Raw genomic sequence first — 22,385 nt, 5'->3', positions numbered from 1 at the left:
AAAATTCTTTATTTGTTTATATTTTAACCTCTTGACAATATGAAAAAATATATGATTTTTTCCTATTTTAATCGCTTAATTATCTTTTTCTTTCCATTCCTTTTTAATTAACTTGTTAATTAACAGCCTTATACATCCAAAAAAATACTTATATTTTTTGTTAATCCACTTTTTTGGAACACAATCTCGTCTGGTCCTAAACTATTCAGATAATCTTTGTTTTCTTTATTAATAATTTTCAATATAATGTCCACTTTACGTGAGATTAGGCTAACCTAAAATACTTTCCTAACATTTGGTAAAAAATATTAGATTCGTTTTATATTAGGGAAATCAAAGTTGGCTATATATCTTGCTTCCTTCGTCCGTTTTACTCGTTCATATTAGATTGGTATATACTCATTCATATTAGATTGATATATCTTTTACTTTTTCTGTTCAATTATTGATTTCACATATTTCTCGAGAGATTATAAATAAAAATATTTTATTATATCATCCTTTAAATATTAAAAATACAATATATTGAAAAATATAATACAAAAATGACTATTATTAATAATCAGAATAATTAGAAACTACACGTAAAATTATTCATTGATTTCATTAAGTGAACAACTATTATTAAACGGAGAAAGTAAAAAAATAATATATTTTATTATATCATTTTTATTAATCACAGGTTATCTAAATATTGAGAAATGAGTATTAACTTTTAGCAACAAGAATAAAATAGATACAAAAACCTCTTTTGGTAGAAGAAATAAATAATCACAAAATTAGCTTTAGGGTGAATGTATTGAAAAATTGCATGATTAATTATCTAATAGTTAGTTATTGTAGAATCAGACTGTTATTTTTATTCACATTAAACATGAGATGTATTTTAATCTTTATATAATTAAACAAGTAATATAATATTATTATTTTAGCATAATGAATAAATAACAATGGACGGAAGGGTGGAAAATAGGAAAAAAAGTTAAATTATTCAAAATAGTACGAGATTTTCTCTAATCTTGAATCTAAGAAAATATTAAAGCCATTAAATCTCCAATACTTGTTGCTAAAAATCCGTGTAAATAATAATTAAAAAAAAATGAAAACTCAATTACAATTGATGTATATATAGCTGACTGTTGATAGAATCATCAGCGGTAACGCAATTGGCGCTTCATTCTCTCTTTACATAATTACAGAATTTTGTAAAAGTTTTAAAGATTAGTCGATTTCTTGAAGGTGGGGTTTTGTATAGATTGATGAATAGTAATATATAAGAGAAAAGAGGAAATTTTGAGAGGTGGGTAATGATGAGAAAGCAAGAAGATATAGAAAATGAAGGAGTTGGGGTAATGGTAATGGAAGATGGGAAGGATTTAGAGAGGAATATTTCATCTGAGGGTGGTTTTAGAGAGCCATTGCTTAAATCAAAGAGTAGAGTCAATAATACATCACAAATTGCTATTATTGGAGCCAATGTTTGCCCTATTGAGAGTCTTGATTATGAGTATGTTTAAATATGATTTTATTTATTTGTAGTTTGATTATTTTTGTTCTCACTGTAAAAAAAAAGTGACGGGTTGTTTATTTTTTCTGTTTTTCTTTGATTCTTGAATCTTTTTGAACATTTTCTTGAATTGCTTTGCATGGTGTTGGATCATCTGGTTCAAAATCATGGACTTTTCATTCCCTCTCTTTGGGGAGAGGTATCTTGGAAGGAAGGGTAGAGAGGTTGTTTCCGATAAAGCCTCGTCTCAAGGAAGAAAAATAAGCTAGATGAGTGAATCAGGAGATTGCTGAGAAGGAAAAAAAGGAAAAAAAGTTAATAATAGGAGGAGAGCTCTAGAAAATCAAGAACCGTTTATGCATTAACCTTATAGTCTCTGTTGTTAATCACATACTGGGGTGTGTTGCTTATAATTGGAATCATCCCCATTGCTCTAACAACAAGGTAGTAGGTAGTGGTCCCTGCCTGTGAATTTTTAAGGGCTGAAATTCTCGGTGAAGTGTGGGTAATGGACATAATCTCATGTTGCTTTAAAACTTTTGAGCTGAGTACAGGTTCTCAAATCTCAGACCTTCTGTTCTGACTTCTGATCATTGTTTATCGGTCTACTTCATGATATTTTCCCTGTGATATTGATTGTAGTTAATGAGATGCAGATTTGGAGAAGTAAAATATCTACTTTGTAATAGTTCCAGCCTTCTTAACTAGGAGAAATGAAAAGCATAGAGCCGCATGCTAAGTACTGTTACTCGAATTGCTTGCTTCTGTTATTGTTTTCATCTTTGATGTTTCATATAACATATAAAAATACTGTTCCTAAGATCTTCTTTGGTCATATCTGTTGAACAATTTTAACTAAATCTTTTCATCTATCTGGAATCACTGGAAATATCTCAGGGTTCTCTGATTTTGGCATTGCTTATTCATTTTTTGCAGCATTGTTGAAAATGACCTATTCAAGCAAGATTGGAGATCAAGGAAAAAGGTCCAGATATATCAATATATATTCCTTAAGTGGACACTCGTGCTTCTTATTGGATTGTTTACAGGACTTGTTGGTTTCTTTTTAAACATAGCAGTGGAAAATATTGCTGGCTTTAAGCTTCTGCTTGCTAGTGATTTAATGCTCGAGGATAAGTAAGTACAACTTTCATCTACCAAAATAGCTTCTCAACATATGTGGTAACTTTGAACTGATCTATCTAGTATAAAACGTCAAACACAAATGTGAAATTGAATGAATTTTCAAGCTATGAAAACTTGCAACCGGCATTGTTCAAATTACTTCAAAACGGTGAACAATGCAATTGTACCTTTTTCAAGACTGAGTTGCAACTATTGAGTGATGTCATATTTAAGATGCCTGAGGAGTCTTGACCATCTTACAGCCTAATTGTTTCTGATGCATATCAGTTTTATAGTATGCAAACTGCACAACAGAATAGCAAAGCAGTTCTGCACACATTTCTTACTATACCTTTAAAGAATAGTTCTTGTGCATCAGGAATAGGAATATGAGATGGATGAAAAAGTGTGCAAAGAAAGGCAAAAGCAAACATAGTTACTAATTGTTCCAGCATGCTTGCATCCTTTTAAGTTAGAAGGAAAATGTGAGTTAATGTAGATATCATGGATACCTTTTCTCATTGTTGCGTGGGTACCAATAGTCCAAGCAATTTTTGATATCCTTACTAGTTAGAAGGATAGTTTCTGGTTTGTTTCCTGTACGTCTGAAGTAACTTTTCTTTGATTGCTAAACTTCTTTGAAGTTACTATAAAGTGATTTTAGTTCCACTGCAGGTATTTCCGTGCATTTGCTATTTTTGCAGGTTGCAATTTGGGTCTTGCAACTTGTGCTGCCATCCTATGTGCATGTATTGCACCTGCAGCTGCAGGGTCAGGAATTCCTGAAGTTAAAGCATATTTGAATGGTGTGGATGCTCATTCCATTTTAGCTCCTAGTACTTTATTTGTAAAGGTGGGTCTTTCTCTCTCTCCCGTCATGTTCCATATTTGAATGCCCACATGGGTGATAGAGCATCCTTATCAAACTGATGTAGGGAATTTCACCTTACTTGTCACAATTCAAATATCAATGCTTAGTTTTTCAGGCACAGCTGATGTACTTTGAGAGGAAGAGAGCGCTGGTATACAGGGAAGGGATGGGGCAGATAGCATAGGGAATAAAAAATGAGTTTCTGTATAAACATGGGCTGAATGTGCAAATTGTTGTAATTAGAAAACCTTTCCTAGCTGTAAGACTCAGAATCTTTTGTCTCAAAATAAAGGACCTCCAAATAATTATTTATTCATCACCCATAGAAGTATATGTTTATGGATGTTATTTTAATACTCTATAAACATGCATATTTTGTATGATACACTCCAGTTATGTGTTGTTTTTTGCCTTAGCATGACATTGAATAAGTAATAACAGAATGAACTTCCGAAGAGGAAAATTGACTGACTCAGTTATATGACCTGTTTTATATTTTCATTTATCAAACTGTTCCGTTGAATTGATAATCCATCCATGCTTGCTTTTCATTCTTCATCCTTTTGTTTGATTTCTCTGTCTAGTATTATATTGAACTATCAAAATTTTGATGCGGATGCTTAAATACCTTTGTTATATAGAAATCCAACTGTCATTCCTCTAGCAGACTCAAATGATACTTCTGCTTGTGGTTCTGTGGGTTGGAAGTCTTTCAACCTGTAATGCTTTATTTTAGCATTTGATATTCTCATTTGCTGAAATCTATTCATGGAAACACTAATTCATATGTATTTTACACCGACAGATAATTGGTTCTGTTTTGGGTGTTTCTGCTGGATTTGTTGTTGGTAAGGAAGGACCCATGGTCCACACTGGCGCTTGCATAGCTAACTTACTTGGGCAGGGCGGCTCCCGCAAATATCATCTGACGTGGAAGTGGCTGAGGTATTTTAAAAATGACCGTGACCGCAGAGATTTGATCACTTGTGGTGCTGCAGCTGGTGTTGCAGCCGCTTTCCGTGCTCCAGTTGGTGGTGTTCTTTTTGCTCTCGAAGAAGTAGCCTCATGGTCTGTGTTCCTCCCTTCCTTCACCACCACAAACTCTCTTTCTCTCTCTCTCTCTCTCTCTCTTTGTTTTTAATTTATTAATGAGGCTAAAGTGAAAATATCTAGGTACAAGTTCCTATTAAATGGTTGGTCTATGAATTGGTAAATTGAGTAGGAAGAACATCTGAGTAGTTCAATGGGCTGATGTGTGAAGGGTATTCCTAATACGTGTTTTGTTGAATGCATGCTCAATTGCATTTTGACTGTAAATTACAACTTTTTTCTATTTTTATCTCTGCTTATTAATTCAGACGATTGATGGCATTCAATGGACAATGCTGGAGAAGAACTTCTCTATGTCTCCTGTGGTTTCAGGAATGCATTTGACATGTTAGAGATTTTGAACAATTAAATTCTGAATAGAAGGGTTTGTGAATAATCTGAATTTATTGTCTGTCAACCCACTCACAGAGAGTGGGAGTTACTGCATCGATAAGCTGTGAACTTAAGGTTTGCAGGTATAGTTTCTAACCATGGTCTCCACTCTCCACCTATTCCCAAAGATACTGTCATTGTTTGATTTGGATGAAAAAACTTAGATATGATGGATGTAGGATGTGCTGTGTACACAAGGTTGTCAAAGATTCAACATCATGTGGTTCTGTGGCTTTAGTGAACCTTCTAAGGAAAAGATACCAATAATCCATTTGAAGATGCTATCATTTTCCAGTTCTTTTCTTGTTGATTACTAGCTTATAGTCATTATAAGAAGTTGCAGTCTTAAATATTCAACTACTCTATTTTATGTTTTAGGTGGCGAAGTGCTCTACTTTGGAGGACTTTCTTCACAACTGCTATAGTAGCTATGGTGCTCAGATCTTGCATTCAATTCTGTCGGAGTGGGAACTGTGGACTATTTGGTCAAGGAGGTTTGATAATGTTTGATGTGAATTCAGGATTTCCTAATTATAACACTGTAGATGTACTGGCGGTATTGACAATTGGAGTTCTTGGAGGCCTTTTAGGAAGCCTTTATAATTATCTTGTGGACAAGGTCCTGCGGACTTACAGCATCATTAATGAGTAAGTCTCTTAGTTTTTCTGTCGCAATATGTTTAGTTACCTCAAGTCCTTAACTCCTGTTACTATTTATTACAAAGCAACTTTATAAGTGTGCATGTCCTAACCTTGGGAAATTAACTGCAAAATTTTCCTGAAGCATGTCTCGCGCTTCTTGTTTTATGCTGCTGTTTTTAATCCTTTTGTGCCTTTCTTTTGGAGATGGGATTTGGAGTAGATAAATACAACTGTTCCATAACGTGGGTTATGGTGTGTAAAAAGGCGGATCCAGGATGTCAACTTAATGAGTTTTCAGTTTGGAATTCTACCACAGTCCATCTTATATAATGGGTTCCCAATCTATTTTTTTGTATTATTTTAGTTGATATTTTAACACAGACAGGGTCTGAGGCACTAGGTTGGCTTGGATGGGTAAAAGCATATTTTGTCTGGACATATTATCAAATCTCACTAACATTAGTTTTAAAAAGCTAACTAATATTCCTTTGCTATTTTCTATCAAAACCTACTTGTTAAAGTTCTTCCTTTCCCAAGTTAGTTGATGGCTGTCAAAGATATCCCTTGTTTATGTCTTACCTTTATATTTTATATATGGTATCACTTTTACCACTGGCTATCACATCATGTTTATTTTTCATTTTCCAATAAGGAATTCAAGAATTTGAATATTCGTTGTGCTTGAGCTTTGGCTGCTGTTTTTGATTTTTCCATTTAGCTGATATCTTGCAATGGATTGATTGCAGGAGAGGTCCTGCTTTCAAAATCATGCTCGTAATGACCATTTCGATCCTGACTTCTCTTTGTGCATATGGTCTTCCATGGTTTGCAAGTTGCACACCGTGCCCCGTAGGCTTGGAGGAAAAATGTCCTACTGTAGGTCGCTCTGGAAACTATAAGAATTTCCAGTGTCCGGCTGGGCATTACAATGATCTGGCCTCCCTGTTTATGAATACCAATGATGACGCCATCCGCAATTTGTTTAGTGCAGAAAATTCAAGTGAATTCCACCTTTCTACACTTTTTGTCTTCTTCGCTGGGGTATACTGCCTTGGCATTATTACCTATGGAATTGCTATTCCCTCTGGGCTGTTCATTCCTGTCATACTTGCTGGAGCCTCATATGGACGTCTTGTTGGAAGTGTCTTAGGTTCGGTCTCTAATCTTAATAATGGCCTGTTTGCGCTCCTTGGGGCTGCCTCCTTCCTTGGTGGTACTATGAGGATGACAGTATCACTCTGTGTCATACTACTTGAGCTCACCAATAATCTGCTAATGCTTCCGTTGGTGATGCTTGTTCTCCTTGTATCAAAAACTGTGGCCGATAGTCTTAACAAGGGTATCTATGACCAGATTGTGCAAATGAAAGGCTTGCCTTACTTGGAAGCACACGCCGAGCCTTACATGAGGCAATTGGCTGCAGGAGATGTTTGTTCTGGGCCTTTAGTAACATTTTCAGGTGTTGAGAAGGTAGGAAACATAGTACACGCTTTGAAGTTTACTCGACACAATGGGTTTCCCGTGGTTGATTTACCACCATTCTCAGACGCGCCAGAGTTTTGTGGGCTTGTTTTAAGGTCACATTTAGTTGTTTTGCTCAAAGGAAAGACATTCACGAAACAAAATGTACTGAGTGGCTCCAATACTCTGAAGAAGTTTCATGCATTTGATTTTGCGAAGCCAGGATCAGGGAAGGGGCTTAAGTTTGAGGATTTGTCCTTCTCCCCCGAGGAGATGGAAATGTATGTTGATCTCCATCCTATCACAAATACATCTCCATACACAGTAGTGGAAACCATGTCTCTGGCCAAAGCTGCAATTCTTTTCCGTGAACTCGGTCTCAGACATTTGTGTGTCGTCCCAAAGACTACCAAGGTAAATCTATCTTCGCCCTTCTCATCCCCGACTAGTTACCTGATACAACTGGTTAAAATACACACATAGTTTGAAATGAGAGACTTGCATGACATTACAAAATCATAAAAACAACCTCTCTACCTTACAAGGTAGGGGTAAGGTCTGCGTATACTCTACCCTTCACAATCACATCGAGTATGTTATCATTCTCAAGATTTGTTTCTTTTAAAAATTTGCAGAGAAATCCAATAGTTGGAATCTTGACAAGGCATGACTTCATGCCAGAGCATATAAAGGGACTGTATCCACATTTGGTCCATCACAAGTAATCAGGAGAAAATAACTACTCTTTCAACAAGCAAACGGCAATTTAGAGAAGTGTTTATATACACACTCCACCATTGAGCTCTCTGTACAATCTTTCTTAATTTTTATTTTATTGTTAAATGAATTTTGAAGAAAGATGATCTTAGCAGCACATGAAGCAATTGCAATTTTTTTTTTTTTGGATTGCTAATCAACAAAAAATGTGTTCAGATTGTTAGTTTCATAAAATACGTGAGAGGATTAAATTTTGCCGAAATTTGTGAAGAAAAAAAAAGCATTTTCTTTTGCAATCTTTAATGTAAAAGATCAAAGAAGGTTCAAATTATTTGTCTTGATTTATAAAATAGTTCTATCAAATTATGTCATTTTTAATATTTCAAGATGAAAGATTAATTGTTCTTTTATATATATATATATATTTTATCTTTAGTAATAATTATTCTTGAAAGTAACCTAACACCTCACTAGAGTAACATTTAACGGTTAAATATTATTTTTCTGTCTATCCGAGTTCCACTGTATTGATGTCGTTGTTTATTCATTTTTTGGGTGATCATTCTGAAATGAACAGCGACGGATTCCCTATCGAACCAGAAAATTAGACACCTTACATTCTAAACTCTGACAATTAGAACAACTAAATCAAGCTTCAGAAAATATTTTTTTTTTTGCTTTCTATTCTATCTAACATTGTCTATTTTTGAATATATACACCTATTAAGAAAATAATGATTGACATAGTGAATTTATTATTTTATCTAAATTAATTATGAATTGAATGAATAAAAAAACTTGCAAAATTTTTAGAAGTTTTACTTTTTTTTTCAAAGTAATTAATTATGGATATAATTGATAAAAATTTATATTTTTTGATTTTTCAAAATTGACAAATAATTAAGAATAAATAAAAATAAGTAAATGGTCAACTAATAGAGATGTCAAGAGTATATATTAAGATGTAAATAGTAAGAAAATAATAAAAATAACATTTTTACCAAGAGTGTAAAAGAGAAATAAATCATAAAATATGACTGGATCAGTTATCTAATGTGCATCACAAAATAAACAAAATTCAATAAATCATATTTTCATCAAAAAGGTCTAAATATGATTTATCTCTTTTTTTTTTTTAAAGAAAACAAATACAACGTAAATATTAATAATTTTATAAATTTATAAAATTTCACAAATGAAAGAATAGAAAATACATAATTTGAGGAACTAAAAATGGAAATTTCTCTTGATTTAATTCATCAGATAAAATAGTAGTAGTACGTACAGGCGCATATTAGTCGGTTGATATATACACACTAATTTGTAGTAACCGCCGAGATGACAGTCCAACGATCAAAATTCTAAGAAAAAAAACAACAAAATTCTCTTCACAAAAATAATAAAAACCTAATATAACAAATCAGAAAAAGCATTTTCATTATCGCCATTTTCGGTATCTGTTAAATCTCCATCCCTTCTTCGCCGTGAACCTCCATTGCATTGTTCGGTGCAATTTCAGTGAAGGATTATAATTTGCATGTAATAATAATGTATGCAATTTCAGTGATCTGATTGTGTAGTTTTGGTATTGTATTGTGCGGACGGAGATTGTGTGATTTGGTGGTGAAGCGGATCAATGGAAGCGATCGAGGAATTGGAGCAGCTCGGCGATGCGATGAGGCAAGCCGCTGCGTTGTTAGCCGATGAGGATGTCAATGAAGCTGCCGCATCGAATAAACGGCCTTCAACGTTTCTCAATGTAGTGGCGCTAGGCAATACTGTATGTTTTATTTTCTCTGCAATTACTACATGATTTGTCGAGATTGCTTCTGTATATTGTATGATGATCTGTCTATATTATTCCCTAGATGCAATGCCACATCGTGTGGGAGAATTTTGGAAGTATTACATGCCTATTTTTCTATGAATCAGTATTTGCAAACTTGATGGAAATATGGGCTTATAGTATTTGCAGTCACGTGCTCATGGAATCAGCACTAGCATTCTCAGCGGACTATATATGATTGTCCAATAAATTTAACAGACTCACAGAGTTTTTTTGTTGTTGTTGAAAGGTCACCGCATACGGAGGAGTATTTAACAATGGCTTTAATTGTGTTTGGATTTTGTATACAAATATTGTGAAAATAATCTTCAAGTTAATTCTTCATTCACTCCTTGTTACTGTGTGGTTGATATATATCTAAATCTTTAACATCTCAGGGTGCTGGTAAATCAGCTGTATTGAACAGTCTTCTAGGACATCCTGCTTTGGTTAGTTTCATTTTTACTGATAATTCTATTTTTATATATATATATATATGGTAATAAGTTATTGCGACTGTTTGTTCATGCTTCTATATTGTTTTTACCTTGATGTGGACAGCCAACTGGTGAAGGAGGTGCTACTCGTGCTCCTATATGTATTGAACTTAAAAAGGATAGTTCCTTAAACAGCAAGTCAATTATCTTGCAAATCGACAGTAAATCCCAACAAGTCTCTGCAAGTGAGGCCTTCTCTCAAGCTGCAATATCCTCTATACATATTATAGTACAGTTCTCTATGAATCTATTTTCACTAAAGGCTTATAAATAGGTCATTCTCTGATCATACTTGTTCACTCTTTGGCCCAACAAAAGGTGCTCTTCGCCATTCTTTACAGGATAGACTAAGCAAGATCTCAAACAAAAGCCGAGACGAGATATATTTGAAGCTTCGAACTAGTACAGGTGTGTCTACTTTAGAAGTGGTATGGCTGTATATGCTTTGTTTTTGCCATGTTAGTCTAGTAGTAGTATTCTACACTTCGAAGGATACTAGGATTCTTCTGCTGATACTCTGTTATTTACTTTAGTTGAACTTCGGTATAGTACATGGTCCATAAACTAGTTTCGCCGTGCACCTCAAGTCTATTAGTAATTTTTTTTTTCCTGCGTTGTTAGTTAGTTGATGTTGGATCTATAAATTTGGATTGTCTTCTACTGATGTCTCTCTGTCCAAATTGCATGAGCAGATAGTTTTCTACTTATCTTTGTTGTTTTTGTGGTTTTACCTTGCTGTACAGCTCCTCCATTGAAGTTGGTTGATCTACCTGGAGTGGATAAGGGACATATTGATGATGCATTGGTTAGTGCAAGATTGCGCATTATGGATTCCATTGTAAAACTCACTTTCTTATAGGTGCTTAAAGGCTGTTCTTTTTTCCTTACAGAGTACATATGTTGCGCGCAGTGATGCCATATTACTAGTGGTTATTCCCGCTGCTCTAGCACCAGAAATTTCCTCGTATAAAGCACTTCGACTTGTGAAGGAGCATGATGGAGAATGTGAGTCGTACCATCAATACTTCAATTATTAGTTTCAAGGAAATACAATTTTCCAAAAAATATGTATTTCACAACAAATTTTCTTAACTTCTCCATATCTCATAATTGTTGAGAGCATATTTCGCAAATGCTTCAGGTACAAGAACTATAGGTATTATTAGCAAGGTAGATCAAGCAGCTTCAGATCCAAAAGTTCTTGCAGCTATCCATGCGCTTTTGCTAAACCAGGGACCACCAAGCACATCCGATATCCCATGGGTTGCTTTGATTGGTCAATCTGTTTCTATAGCTTCAGCCCAATCAGGAAATGTAGGCAATGATAATTCACTAGAAACAGCATGGCGTGCTGAGAGTGAAAGTCTTAAATCAATATTGACAAAGGCTCCTCAAAGCAAGCTTGGTAGGGTAGCATTAGTGGAGGTCCTTGCTCAACAGATCCGTAATCGAATGAAAGTCAGACTTCCAAATCTTCTCTCAGGGTAATGGCCTATTCCATTGCTTTAATTTCACTTTCTTGATTTATATTTGGTAAAACTAGTTTCGGAAGCATTTTTTTCAGTTTTTCTCAATTTAGTTTGCAAAGCAACACGTATTGGTCATTTCTTTTTCCCATTCTTTGGCCTCCACAAATCATGTAACAGTTGCAACAGGTTGCTCATCGTCGTATGCTTATTTGAGTTTCTAGTCTCAATATTCTCCCTTTGATCTATTTTTTTTTCATTAGCTACTTGTAAGGACACACAATTTAATCCTTACTTTATAACTCCTGCAGGCTCCAGGGAAAATCTCAATCAGTAAAGGATGAACTGGTAAAGTTTGGTGATCAAATGGTTAATAGTGGTGAAGGTACAAAAGCTTTAGCCCTTGAGCTTTGTCGTGAATTCGAGGATAAGTTTCTGGAACATCTTACAACTGGAGAGGTGAGTCTTGGAGTAGGAAAAAGAATGAAAGCCTAATGTCTCTTTTAAAGTTTATAGTCATGATACTGCTGACATGTTGCTTAAAGTTTCTGTCACAACAATTTGTCCGATTTAAAAGATAATTGTCCTTTGAGAAGTCAAGTGCTACTGGAAGTTCCTTTATTTATGTTTTACCTTTCCGTTGGTATATGTTTATTGACAAGCCGGTGGGAAATCTGTCTCTTTTTTTTTTTTTTTGAAAAAAGTCAAAAATATTTTTTATTGGCACAGTATAGGGTGTCAAAATATGTCAGTATTGAGTGTGTGATGCAGCCACATCAATCTATCAAGTTTTCTCGACTACCAATACAAAAGAGAATTCATCTATCAAGTTTCCTTTTTCAGTTTTTCGTTTATTATGTTAACCTAGAAAGCCCCTATGGCAATTGGGATCCATGATTGGTACACAGAACCATGTGCTGTTTTAGTTGTTTTTTTTTGTTAGAAGTGTTATCTCTTTGGGTATATTTATACTTACAGCATGTAAGCTAACTCTGTAGGGCGGTGGTTGGAAAGTAATTGCAAGTTTTGAAGGCAAATTCCCTGATAGGATTAAGCAGCTACCTATGGATAGACACTTTGAGTTAAAAAATGTGAAGAGGGTATATTTCTTAATCCATCATGGCTTCAGTTAAGTGCATCTTTATTGAATGATTCCTTATTCTTCATTTTCTTAAGTGAACCTTCCATGTTGACTGAAGGTTGTGCTGGAAGCAGATGGCTACCAACCTTACCTTATTTCTCCGGAGAAAGGGTTAAGGTCTTTAATAAAGACTGTGTTGGAGCTGGCGAAAGAACCTTCAACACTTTGTGTCGAAGAGGTGATCTCTATCCGATGTTATTCTGCTTTATCAAGGCAGTTGTTTGTTTTTGCTTGACCCATTTAGTAGTTTTAATTGTATCTCATCGTCCTTCCTTGACTAGTTTCTGATTGAGGCATAGTAGTTGTTGTCACTTTCCCCTGTTCTTGACAATCACCAAAAGGGAAAAGATGTAGGAAATCTTGTTGCAACTTTTATCTCTTTTTCCTGGCCTCATGCCACCACCTCATATCCTTTCCTCTTCCCCTTTACGACTTTTAGTTTCTTTGTTCATGGATTTCAATTATTTGGTTAACTAGAAAAAATGAAAATTCTAATATGATGATGGAATCATAGCTCCCATAAACATGATTCTATCAAGACAACGGTTGTTGTTAGTAGGACTTGTTGACAGTCTCTGCCTCCAGCCTATTTATACCCTTCCATTATTTGATTAAGTGATATCCTTGGGTAGTACTGATTTATTCCTATCTACTATGTTAATCAGAAATTATGCAATTTTGGCGGTACACAATTGTCTTTCAGAAGCATTTTGTTTTTTTCTTCTCCTTTCAATACCTTGGCTGGCCTTTGGCAATACACTCATGAAAAATGAACCCAACTTAATCAGAAATGTTGCATTTTTGGCACTATACAGTTGTCTTGCAGAAGTACTAGTTTTGTTCTTCAGAAATTATGGGTTCATTTTGCATGAGAGTGTTTCCAAAGGCCATCCAAGCTATTGTAGATAGCCTTTGGAAATACTCTCATGCAAAATGAACCCACATCAGTTGCAATGTTTATCTGTGCCTGAGACAGTTAGTGAGAAATTATGCTTCCTTGAACATTTCTCCAAGGACCTGTCCAAGTTACTTGTGTAATGTTCCTCTTTCTACATTCTAAAACGCTTTAGGAATTTTGGTAGGTGCACCGAGTACTTGTTGATATTGTCTCAAAAGCTGCTAATTCGACACCAGGTCTGGGAAAGTATCCTCCTTTTAAGCAAGAGGTGCCCATCATGCAGATCTGTCATTTTACAAGTTGAATCTTGTGATATTCTTTTCTTCTTATGGAAATAATTTATCTTAGGTAATTGCAATTGCGACTACTGCTCTGGATGGGTTTAGAACTGAAGCAAAGAATATGGTTATTGCACTTGTTGACATGGAGAGGGTTTATGTTCCCCCACAACACTTTATCCGTTTGGTGCAAAGGCGGTATGATCATAATCTGGTTTCTTTCGTTGCTCTCTTTCCAGAATATTGTTATCATATTTTTGTTTGCATTACTCTGTTACCTCGATGCCTAACTTTTTTTTGAAATAATCAGTCTTTAATGTAAAAATCTCTAGTAATCATATTTTCAGTATTATTACAATATGAGACAAATCAAGCATGGACTCATCTATGGGCTTTACTAGTTGCAACCTGTATTGTCTGTGGATTTTTTTCTGGCGTATTTGTAAAGCAAGTGTACATTAAGTCTGACTCAACATTAAAACCAAAAACTGAAATTCTCTTGGAAACTGAAATTCAGTTGTTCTTCCAAAAGAATTTAGTCTCAAGATGCATTTAAACATTTTGTTTTCATTAGCATCATCCACGCACTATTACTTTTATCCGATAAAAAAGAAAAACATCATCAAGGGGTGTTTTGCATTGATGTTATCTCATCTATAGTTGTATTTAGACACGAACTGAATAAAAAAAATAGTTAGAAACCTTATACTTCCACTGGGAGCTCCCAGTAAATAACCAAAAGAAGAACAAAAAGAGATCAAGAACTACTCTTTTGGAAAATACTGGGAGTGATATGTATGTTCTTTTATGGTGCATTTTCATTTTTCTGTCCTTCACGTTATTTTTCCCAGTAATCTTTTGTTCGGCGAAAGTTAAATCCTTGGTTTCTCCAGGATGGATAGGCAGCGCCGTGACGACGGCTTGAAGAACCAATCCTCCAAGAAGGCAGCACAGGCAGAGCAATCCATGTTGACTAGGGTAGGCCAGTCGTTCCAATGAGTACTTATTACTTGAGTTTTTTACCTTCTGCTCTCCTGAAGCTTTGGAACTACTTGGATTTTCTCTTCTTTTGTTTTATGAAGTAAGTAGTATTATAAATGACTCAAGAAGATTCATATAGCAAAATAGTTACAAAAGAGTGAGATTGTTAGCTTTGTTACAAAGAGTCCTATACTAAGGATAAAGAGCTAAAGTCGAACAACTTCAAATGAGAATCTGAGGATAGATTATCCCACCTACACAAATCTAAAAGAGATGTAGCCTTAAGAGAGTGATTTAGAGTTGATATACAAAACATCTTCTATTCCTCTCATTCTAAACACACCAAAAAATTGTAATGAACATGTTCCAAATACCAGAAGCCACTGTGCAATGTAGTAGGAGATGTCTGGTGATTTATAAGTTCTGTTGACACATTAGCATCTGTTAACATGATCATCTTCTTTCTAGTGAGCTTGTCTCGTTTCTTTTTCTTCTTCCTTCCATGGTTATTATGAGTAGAACAGTCTCTCCTAATTGCAACTTATTTTCATATAGGCAACCAGCTCGCAGGCTGGAGATGAAAAAAGTAGTTCAAAGTCGGGGAAGGATAAATCAGCTCAGCAAGATAAGGATTCACAAGAAGGACCAGTTTTGAAGACTGCAGGACCCGATGGGGAGATAACAGCAGGTTTAAATTACTGAGCTTGTCTCCAATAATTGTTGATCTAATACAAGATAAATTCTTGGTTCTCTCCTTCTGAAGGTAGATGAGCATGATTGATAAACAATCAAACACATTAAGTCATGATAAATATTCTGTTGACCTTGATACAAAATGTCATTTAGCTTTTTTATTTTGCCTGTTTTCGGGGATGCTTCTTTATCCTTCTGAATGCTGTTGTCTGAAGTGATATTGATTTATCTAGTTTGTTTAGGCTTATTGGAGTATGTTGTGCAAGTGTTTCTCATAGTTTGTTGCATTTAGCAAGTGTTTCCGCTGCCAGAAGAGTGTAAGATTAGTTCTTGTAAGTCTTTAAGAGTCGGGTAACCCAATAGTAATCATGATTTACATAAAATTCTCAGTAATATATACAGTTAGCAGTTTTACTGGCTACTTTTAAATGTAGCCTTTAGTTAGTCCACTGATGCTAGTGCTGGGCCTTGAGCCAATGGAGGTGAAAAAGAAACAAGAAAAAGCTAAGTTAGTATACTTAATAAAGTATGTAGTTGGTGTAAAATTTTAGATAGAATTATTTTTAACTTTTTCCGTAGATATTCTCTACATTTGCAACCCAAAATCACTTTTATCATGGCCAGAGAGCTGAAATAGGAGATGAAGTTGAGAAAGAATGAGTGACCATCTTGGAAACACTTGGAGGTCATCCACCTTATATAAAATTTAACTTGATGTTACGCTGTAGAAAATAAAGTATTAACATATCCCCATTTACAAGCATACATGCGTTTCCATATGCACTATTGATATTGGAGTTGCCATGAATGTTATTGTTCTTGTGTTGTGATTATGACTATGATCCTTGTGTAAAGAGAGGGATCCTTTTATTGGAACCTTGAGCTACATGAGATAAGACAAGTATTCTAATTTATGGAATTCGTAATAATTATAATGTACACTATTCTTAATGATTCTCTTGGCTTTCAGCATAATAATTAAAAACAATTCATGCATATATTTTAACTACTCTCCTTGTATTCAACGTGTCAAGGTGGTGAAACAACTCGACTTTGCTTATCTTAAGATCAAGAAATTCTAAATCTTTAGGATAATAGTAAATAGTTGCCTATCAAGTGTCACCAATTAGTGAATAGTCACTAAAAGAAAGTTGTGTTGGAACTCTTTCACTTGGAAAGTTGCTGATAGTAGCTTCTTGCAGCACATTCAAAAAATGTTAACATTTTCTCAGTTACCAGGAAGTATGGCGACACGAATATTTAAGACATCCCTGGCATAGTTCGCATTGGCGGTTGAATAGTAACTGAAAGAGTCGTTTGAAAAAAAAATGCTAGATAGTGGTTGGAAGACTGACAAAGTTGTGGAAAGAGGTGTGGAATCACTAGTACAATCCCAGGAAAACAAAGTTGTAAAACATGGAAAAGAAAACAAACTTTGGCTTCACAGAACCGCCTAATGCAGAAGTTACCTAAATCTCTACCGAGATCGTAAAGGCTTTGATATCGAGTGAAAAGAAACTGAAGGGAGAAAACCCCTTTTGGTACTGCCTGAAACTATTTAGTGCTTTGCTGTCATTACAAAAATAAAAATCTTTTTTTGAAGTACATGAAATACGAAAACTCCAGTAATTCCTGAGCTTCCAAATAATTAAGCCATAACCATTAATAACATCTACATGGCATTCATAATATTTCTTTTCACTCTCCACAATAGCATTTTATTAAGGATTTATATTCTGGATTAGCCCTTTTGTTGCATTGAGAACTTATAATCACATACATTCCTCCAAGCTAATGTGATTATTGGGGGCCTTTGAGCTTTTAACATCGTTCCTCGATGCCTTATTTGAACTTTTCACTGTACTAACATGCTAAATTTGTTGTGCTTACACATAGCTTCCGTCTACATGCAGGGTTTCTACTGAAGAAAAGTGATAAAAAAAGTGGCTGGAGCAAGCGATGGTTTGTTTTAAATGACAAGACTGGAAAGGTTTGCATTCTAGCTTTTTAAGCCATTCTAATGTAAGCTGGTGAAGATTCATTGCTTACTGGACCTAATTATATGTATGTGGTCCTTTTATAGCATTTCCTGTTGGGAGTAATTAATTGTAGGAACTTACGATTTAGTTTGAGATCAATAATCGAGTCAACAGCTCATGGTAGAAAGGAGGAAAAGTAGTACTATACTTCCGAGTTTACTGCAAGTTCATATTTTATTTGTAGTTGCATAATTTATATTAAGCTGCGAAAAGATGTTACTACTTGTATTCTAGACCAAATGATAAGATGTTTCAGTATTTTTATACGTAAATTAGTTTCTCTTCATCTGTATTTGGGCCTATTTAAATGGAATGTCTACTTTTTCAAAGTTTGTCTATTCTCTTTATTCATCTTTCTAAATTTTCTAAAATTCATAAACTGTTCTGTTCAAAATCTAAGAAGAAGTATATATGTCCAAACCCAAACTTCGATTGGAAGAATTTTGGAATATGAACCGTACCCATTCCACAAGTAGGATATTAAATGTGCAATAAGAGTGGGAACAGAGAAACCCAGGAAGACTTGGGCCCTTTCATTGTGCACTAATATTGTTCAATATAAGATGACTTAATATTGTTCTCCATGTGGGTGACCTTTATATATGTTTCTTGTACATGATATTTTTCCCCATAAAGAGAAAAAGTTAAAATTGAGCCCTCACTAGTAGTATATAATGTATCCATTCTAGCAAAATTACGAGATATTATAGCAGTTAGTTTGTGCAACTGTTTTATTTAGTTATGCTTTTGCAGCTTGGATATACCAAGAAGCAAGAAGAACGGCATTTCCATGGTGTAATTACTTTGGAGGTACTAAAAAGCCAATTGTTTTTAAGATCTAGTTCTTTGATATTTACATTTCAATTTGCGATAAGTACTTTGCACTCATCATTTTTATAGATTTATTAAAAAAGCCTTCTGTGAGTTCTATGTGTTCATTATAATTGTTACTCTGTTAAGATTCTGGGTTGACAATTTGGTGGGTGCCTTAGTTGGAGGTATTTTCAATTCCAGAAGTGTTTTTCAGCTGTTTGACTCGTGTGCTGCTTTTTTTTCATTTGATAGATTTGATAAGTTTTCTGGCTTCAATTTGTTTCATCTAGATTGTTCTTTCCATGTTAAAGGTTATATGCAACAATCTACCAATACATATTTTACGCATCTCTTGCTCTAAACTTTTGGGGCATAGTATGTTTCATGGTTGTTTACATTACTGAAGGATTTTTTAATTAATTTCATGTCTCTTGTACCACAGAAAGGTTGGCTTTAAGTTGTCGGATGTAGGATTATGTTAGATCTATGAACCACATCATGTGCAAATCAAATATTGCAAGAGTCACATGGCATATCAAAGTCTAGAAAATGAGATGAGCAACCTCTAGAGCTACAGCTTAATAGGAGTAACATTAGGGTTTCACCTTCTTAGCATCAAGTCCTACGAGCACATTGGTTTTTTTTTTTTTTTGAAGAGTTGGATTGAACTTGGTCATAGAGTCCAGGTATCTCTTTTTAAGACCAGATTTTTGAAATTCAAGGCCTAAATAAAGATTGTGGTTGTGGGTCTACCCATCCCTATTTACACCATTCATTCTCGTTGTGTGTTGCACCTATGGACCAACTCAAATGGAGATTTACAAGGGATATGGCCAAAATATTTATCTTCTGTGTGTGCTTCTTGCTTCCTTCAGTTAAATATGATCATTTGTGATCTTGTATGACTGATTGGCTGCACATCCCCTTTAATATTTGCATTTCTATAGCATTCATTATCTGGATATGTTGGACCTTTATCTTATCGTGTAACATGCAATGCGAAACCTTCAGGAATGTAATCTTGAAGATGCTTCTGAAGAAGACGAACCATCAAAAAGTTCGAAAGATAAGAAGGCAACTTGGCCTGATGGAGGAAAGGGACCTAGTCTCCTGTTCAAATTAACAAACAGGGTTCAATACAAGACTATTCTTAAAGGTGGTGCATATTCCTGAATTTCCTTTTGCAAGGGAATTATATGATTTGTTCTTTCATTTTTTACAACCTTTTTTTTTATATTGCAGCCCAAAGTACTGTTATTTTGAAGGCAGAAACTTTAGCTGAGAAGACTGAGTGGTTAAATAAATTAAAAAATGTCATAAGTTCTAAAGGAGGTCAAGTTATTGCTGAATCCAGTCAACCTATGAGGCCAAGTTTATCAGAGGGGACACCTGGGACACCTGTAAGTAGCAAATTAATCTATTTGCAGTTTCTTCCTATAAATGTTCCTTCAGTTTACTTTATCATAAACAGTTTCTTCAGTTTACTTCATCAGAAACAGTTTCTTCAGTTTACCAGATTACTGCCGTTGTTTATAAATATTTTACTGCATAAAGATTTTTAGTGACAAGAGTATTCTTCTTGTCTTACCTGTAAAGAATCTCTTCATATTTTGACTTCTTGATAAGATCATTGAATTTGTACACCAGCATTTTATGTAATATTCTCTTTCCACAATCTGTGTTGCCAATATCTTATACGGAAAATACTTGGATTGTGTTCTATTTAGGACATGATGACTAGGAAACCAGCAGATCCAGAAGAAGAACTTCGATGGATGGCTCAAGAAGTACGTGGTTATGTTGAAGCTGTTCTCAACAGTCTTGCTGCTAACGTACCAAAGGTCAGTTTAGTGTAACCGTTATTCCCTGCACTTTTGTTCTCCATACCCTGTTTAACTTGGGATAACTGGTTCTCAGGCAGTTGTTCTTTGCCAAGTAGAGAAGGCCAGAGAAGATATGCTTAATAAGTTGTACAGTTCTGTCAGGTTAGCAGCAGTTGTTTTTCCTTTCAGGAATTATGAATTCCAGGAGCTCTTATTTTGACCACCATATGTATGCAGAGGATCTTTTTTATATAAAAAATCAATCTCACAAATTTTACTTTACTCGAAGCTGATCAACCCAGAATATCTATGGCATATGAAAGTGTTATGCATACTGCCTTGTTTGTCTTAAGAAAACTCTCTTTATTGTTTGTTATCTTTGCTTCTTTCTTATTATCTTCTGACTTGCACCCCTGTGTATCAAAATGTGGACTGTAGCGCACAAAGTAGAGCAAAGATCGAAGAGCTACTCCTGGAAGACCATAATGTGAAGCGTAGGAGGGAGCACTTTCAGAAACAGTCCTCTCTTCTTGCTAAGGTCACTCAGCAGCTTAGTGTTCATGATAATCGAGCAGCTGCTGCGTCTAGCTACTCAAATAGTGATGGAGCGGGTATTCGACAAAACCTTTGATAGCTTTTACTTGAAGCCTTATCCTTCAATTCTTTGACTGGCTTTCCAGCAATTTAATATGTTGCCATCTTAAATTATCAAAACAAACTCCTGTGGTATAATATACTTGCCTCCACATAAATAAAAATGAAAAATGAGTTCCTCTAATGTGTAATTCACGATGACCTAACACATGTTTTCTCATATGAGTTGAATGATTGCCGTCTTGTGAACTATGTTGGGTATCCATGGCTAGGCCATGAGTTAAGGTGTATTTACCTAGTAGGAGAGTTTATGAGTTGCATGGATTTGAAGTGGTTGACACTTGCCCTTACAAACTTCAGTGATCTATGATAAAATTAAGGAAGTATATGGTTAAGACATCCCCGAGAAACATGTTATATTAGTTCCACAGGACCAGTGGACCACAATTCAGTAAAAGATAGGTCTAGTGACCCTGGTACACAAACCTTAGTCTTGTACTGCAAGCTAACATAGTTGACTGCTAATCTTGTAGGCTTTTAAATAACAAATGCAGTTGATTCAGAGAAGTATTAAGATTTTAGACTCTTTTTGGTATGAAAGATAACATAGTTAAAACATCATTCCACACCATAAGAAAAAAGCTCAAATATCACTTAGAAAGCTTGAACTTACTGTTTGGGAACCTTTGTATTAATGAATGCTGCAAAGTGTAAGTTATTGACCACTGTGCTTCGATTTCCAATTCATCCCCTTTCTCTTATTTGTATATGCTAAAGGGTTTTTCAACAAACTCAGTTTATCACCAATATTATTTTTGCCCTTGATGCCTTGTGCATCTTTTAAAACTATAATCGTCTACAGAAAGCGTCTCAAGATCTGGTGGACAGTCATCAGGTGATGAATGGCGATCTGCATTTGATGGTACTTCAAGTGCCCCTCAAAATGGTGATGCAGGGTCTAGAAGTCGTCGTACACCTAGCCGGATGCCACCTGCACCTCCTGGTTCTGGACAAAAATCCTAGACATTCGATTCATATTCTTTGTAGCTGAGGAGGTTTTTGTTCCTGCTCTCTTCTTGGGCTCTTGATGTCCTTGGATTTGTCACGAGATATTTGTATACATAGCTTCCACATTTTAGGTAACATCTTAGCTATTGGTCAAGTGGTGGTTTCCATTTACCATCAAAGAATAAGTTTTTCACTTGCTGCTCAATCCTCTAACCCTGTTGCTACTTGTTGATTTCAAAGTAAGGAATTTCAGGACAATCTTCATGTATAGTTTTGGTTGAGCTTTAGCTGGGCTTAAATTTTGATAATGTTGCTTAGTGAAGTTGGTGAAATACTTCAAACGTAGGTCATACTTTGGTTTATAATCTAATTTGATTCTTTAAGATTGCATCTTGCATCATTAGGTTTGACCTTTACCTTCTACTTCCACACCTTTCTCTGGTAATGTTGATACAACTCTGGAAAAAAGTTCTTAAGGGAATTTTTTTGTCACAGTTGTATAACTCTTCTCCTCTCATAGTTCT

General features: G+C 35.0%; 2 protein-coding genes across 2 annotated transcripts; both read left to right on the top strand.

Moving 5' to 3' along the window:
- Positions 1-899: 899 nt before the first annotated feature.
- LOC101258791 (chloride channel protein CLC-c) lies at positions 900-7,988 on the top strand. Its single transcript, XM_004230374.5, has 7 exons — positions 900-1,507; positions 2,444-2,644; positions 3,308-3,485; positions 4,309-4,571; positions 5,364-5,633; positions 6,374-7,502; positions 7,724-7,988. Exons 1-7 carry the CDS (start codon positions 1,308-1,310, stop codon positions 7,811-7,813), a joined length of 2,331 nt encoding a protein of 776 aa, XP_004230422.1. The 5' UTR covers positions 900-1,307; the 3' UTR covers positions 7,814-7,988.
- Positions 7,989-9,140: 1,152 nt separating this feature from the next.
- LOC101258496 (dynamin-2A) lies at positions 9,141-22,249 on the top strand. The gene is made up of 22 exons (XM_004230373.5): positions 9,141-9,585; positions 10,029-10,079; positions 10,192-10,312; positions 10,446-10,535; positions 10,871-10,932; positions 11,018-11,132; positions 11,269-11,611; positions 11,905-12,052; positions 12,592-12,693; positions 12,793-12,912; positions 13,817-13,900; positions 13,981-14,108; positions 14,804-14,888; positions 15,447-15,579; positions 17,498-17,574; positions 18,377-18,433; positions 19,448-19,592; positions 19,679-19,836; positions 20,164-20,277; positions 20,354-20,421; positions 20,698-20,870; positions 21,716-22,249. The coding sequence occupies exons 1-22, from the start codon at positions 9,442-9,444 to the stop codon at positions 21,874-21,876; spliced, it is 2,679 nt and encodes an 892-aa protein (XP_004230421.1). The 5' UTR covers positions 9,141-9,441; the 3' UTR covers positions 21,877-22,249.
- The last annotated feature ends 136 nt before the right edge of the window (positions 22,250-22,385 follow it).

The sequence above is a fragment of the Solanum lycopersicum genome, chromosome 1 (assembly GCF_036512215.1).
Source record: "Solanum lycopersicum chromosome 1, SLM_r2.1".
Taxonomy (NCBI): domain Eukaryota; kingdom Viridiplantae; phylum Streptophyta; class Magnoliopsida; order Solanales; family Solanaceae; genus Solanum; species Solanum lycopersicum.
The sequence above is the reverse complement of the archived record's forward strand: the minus strand, read 5'-3'. Positions and strand labels throughout refer to the sequence as shown.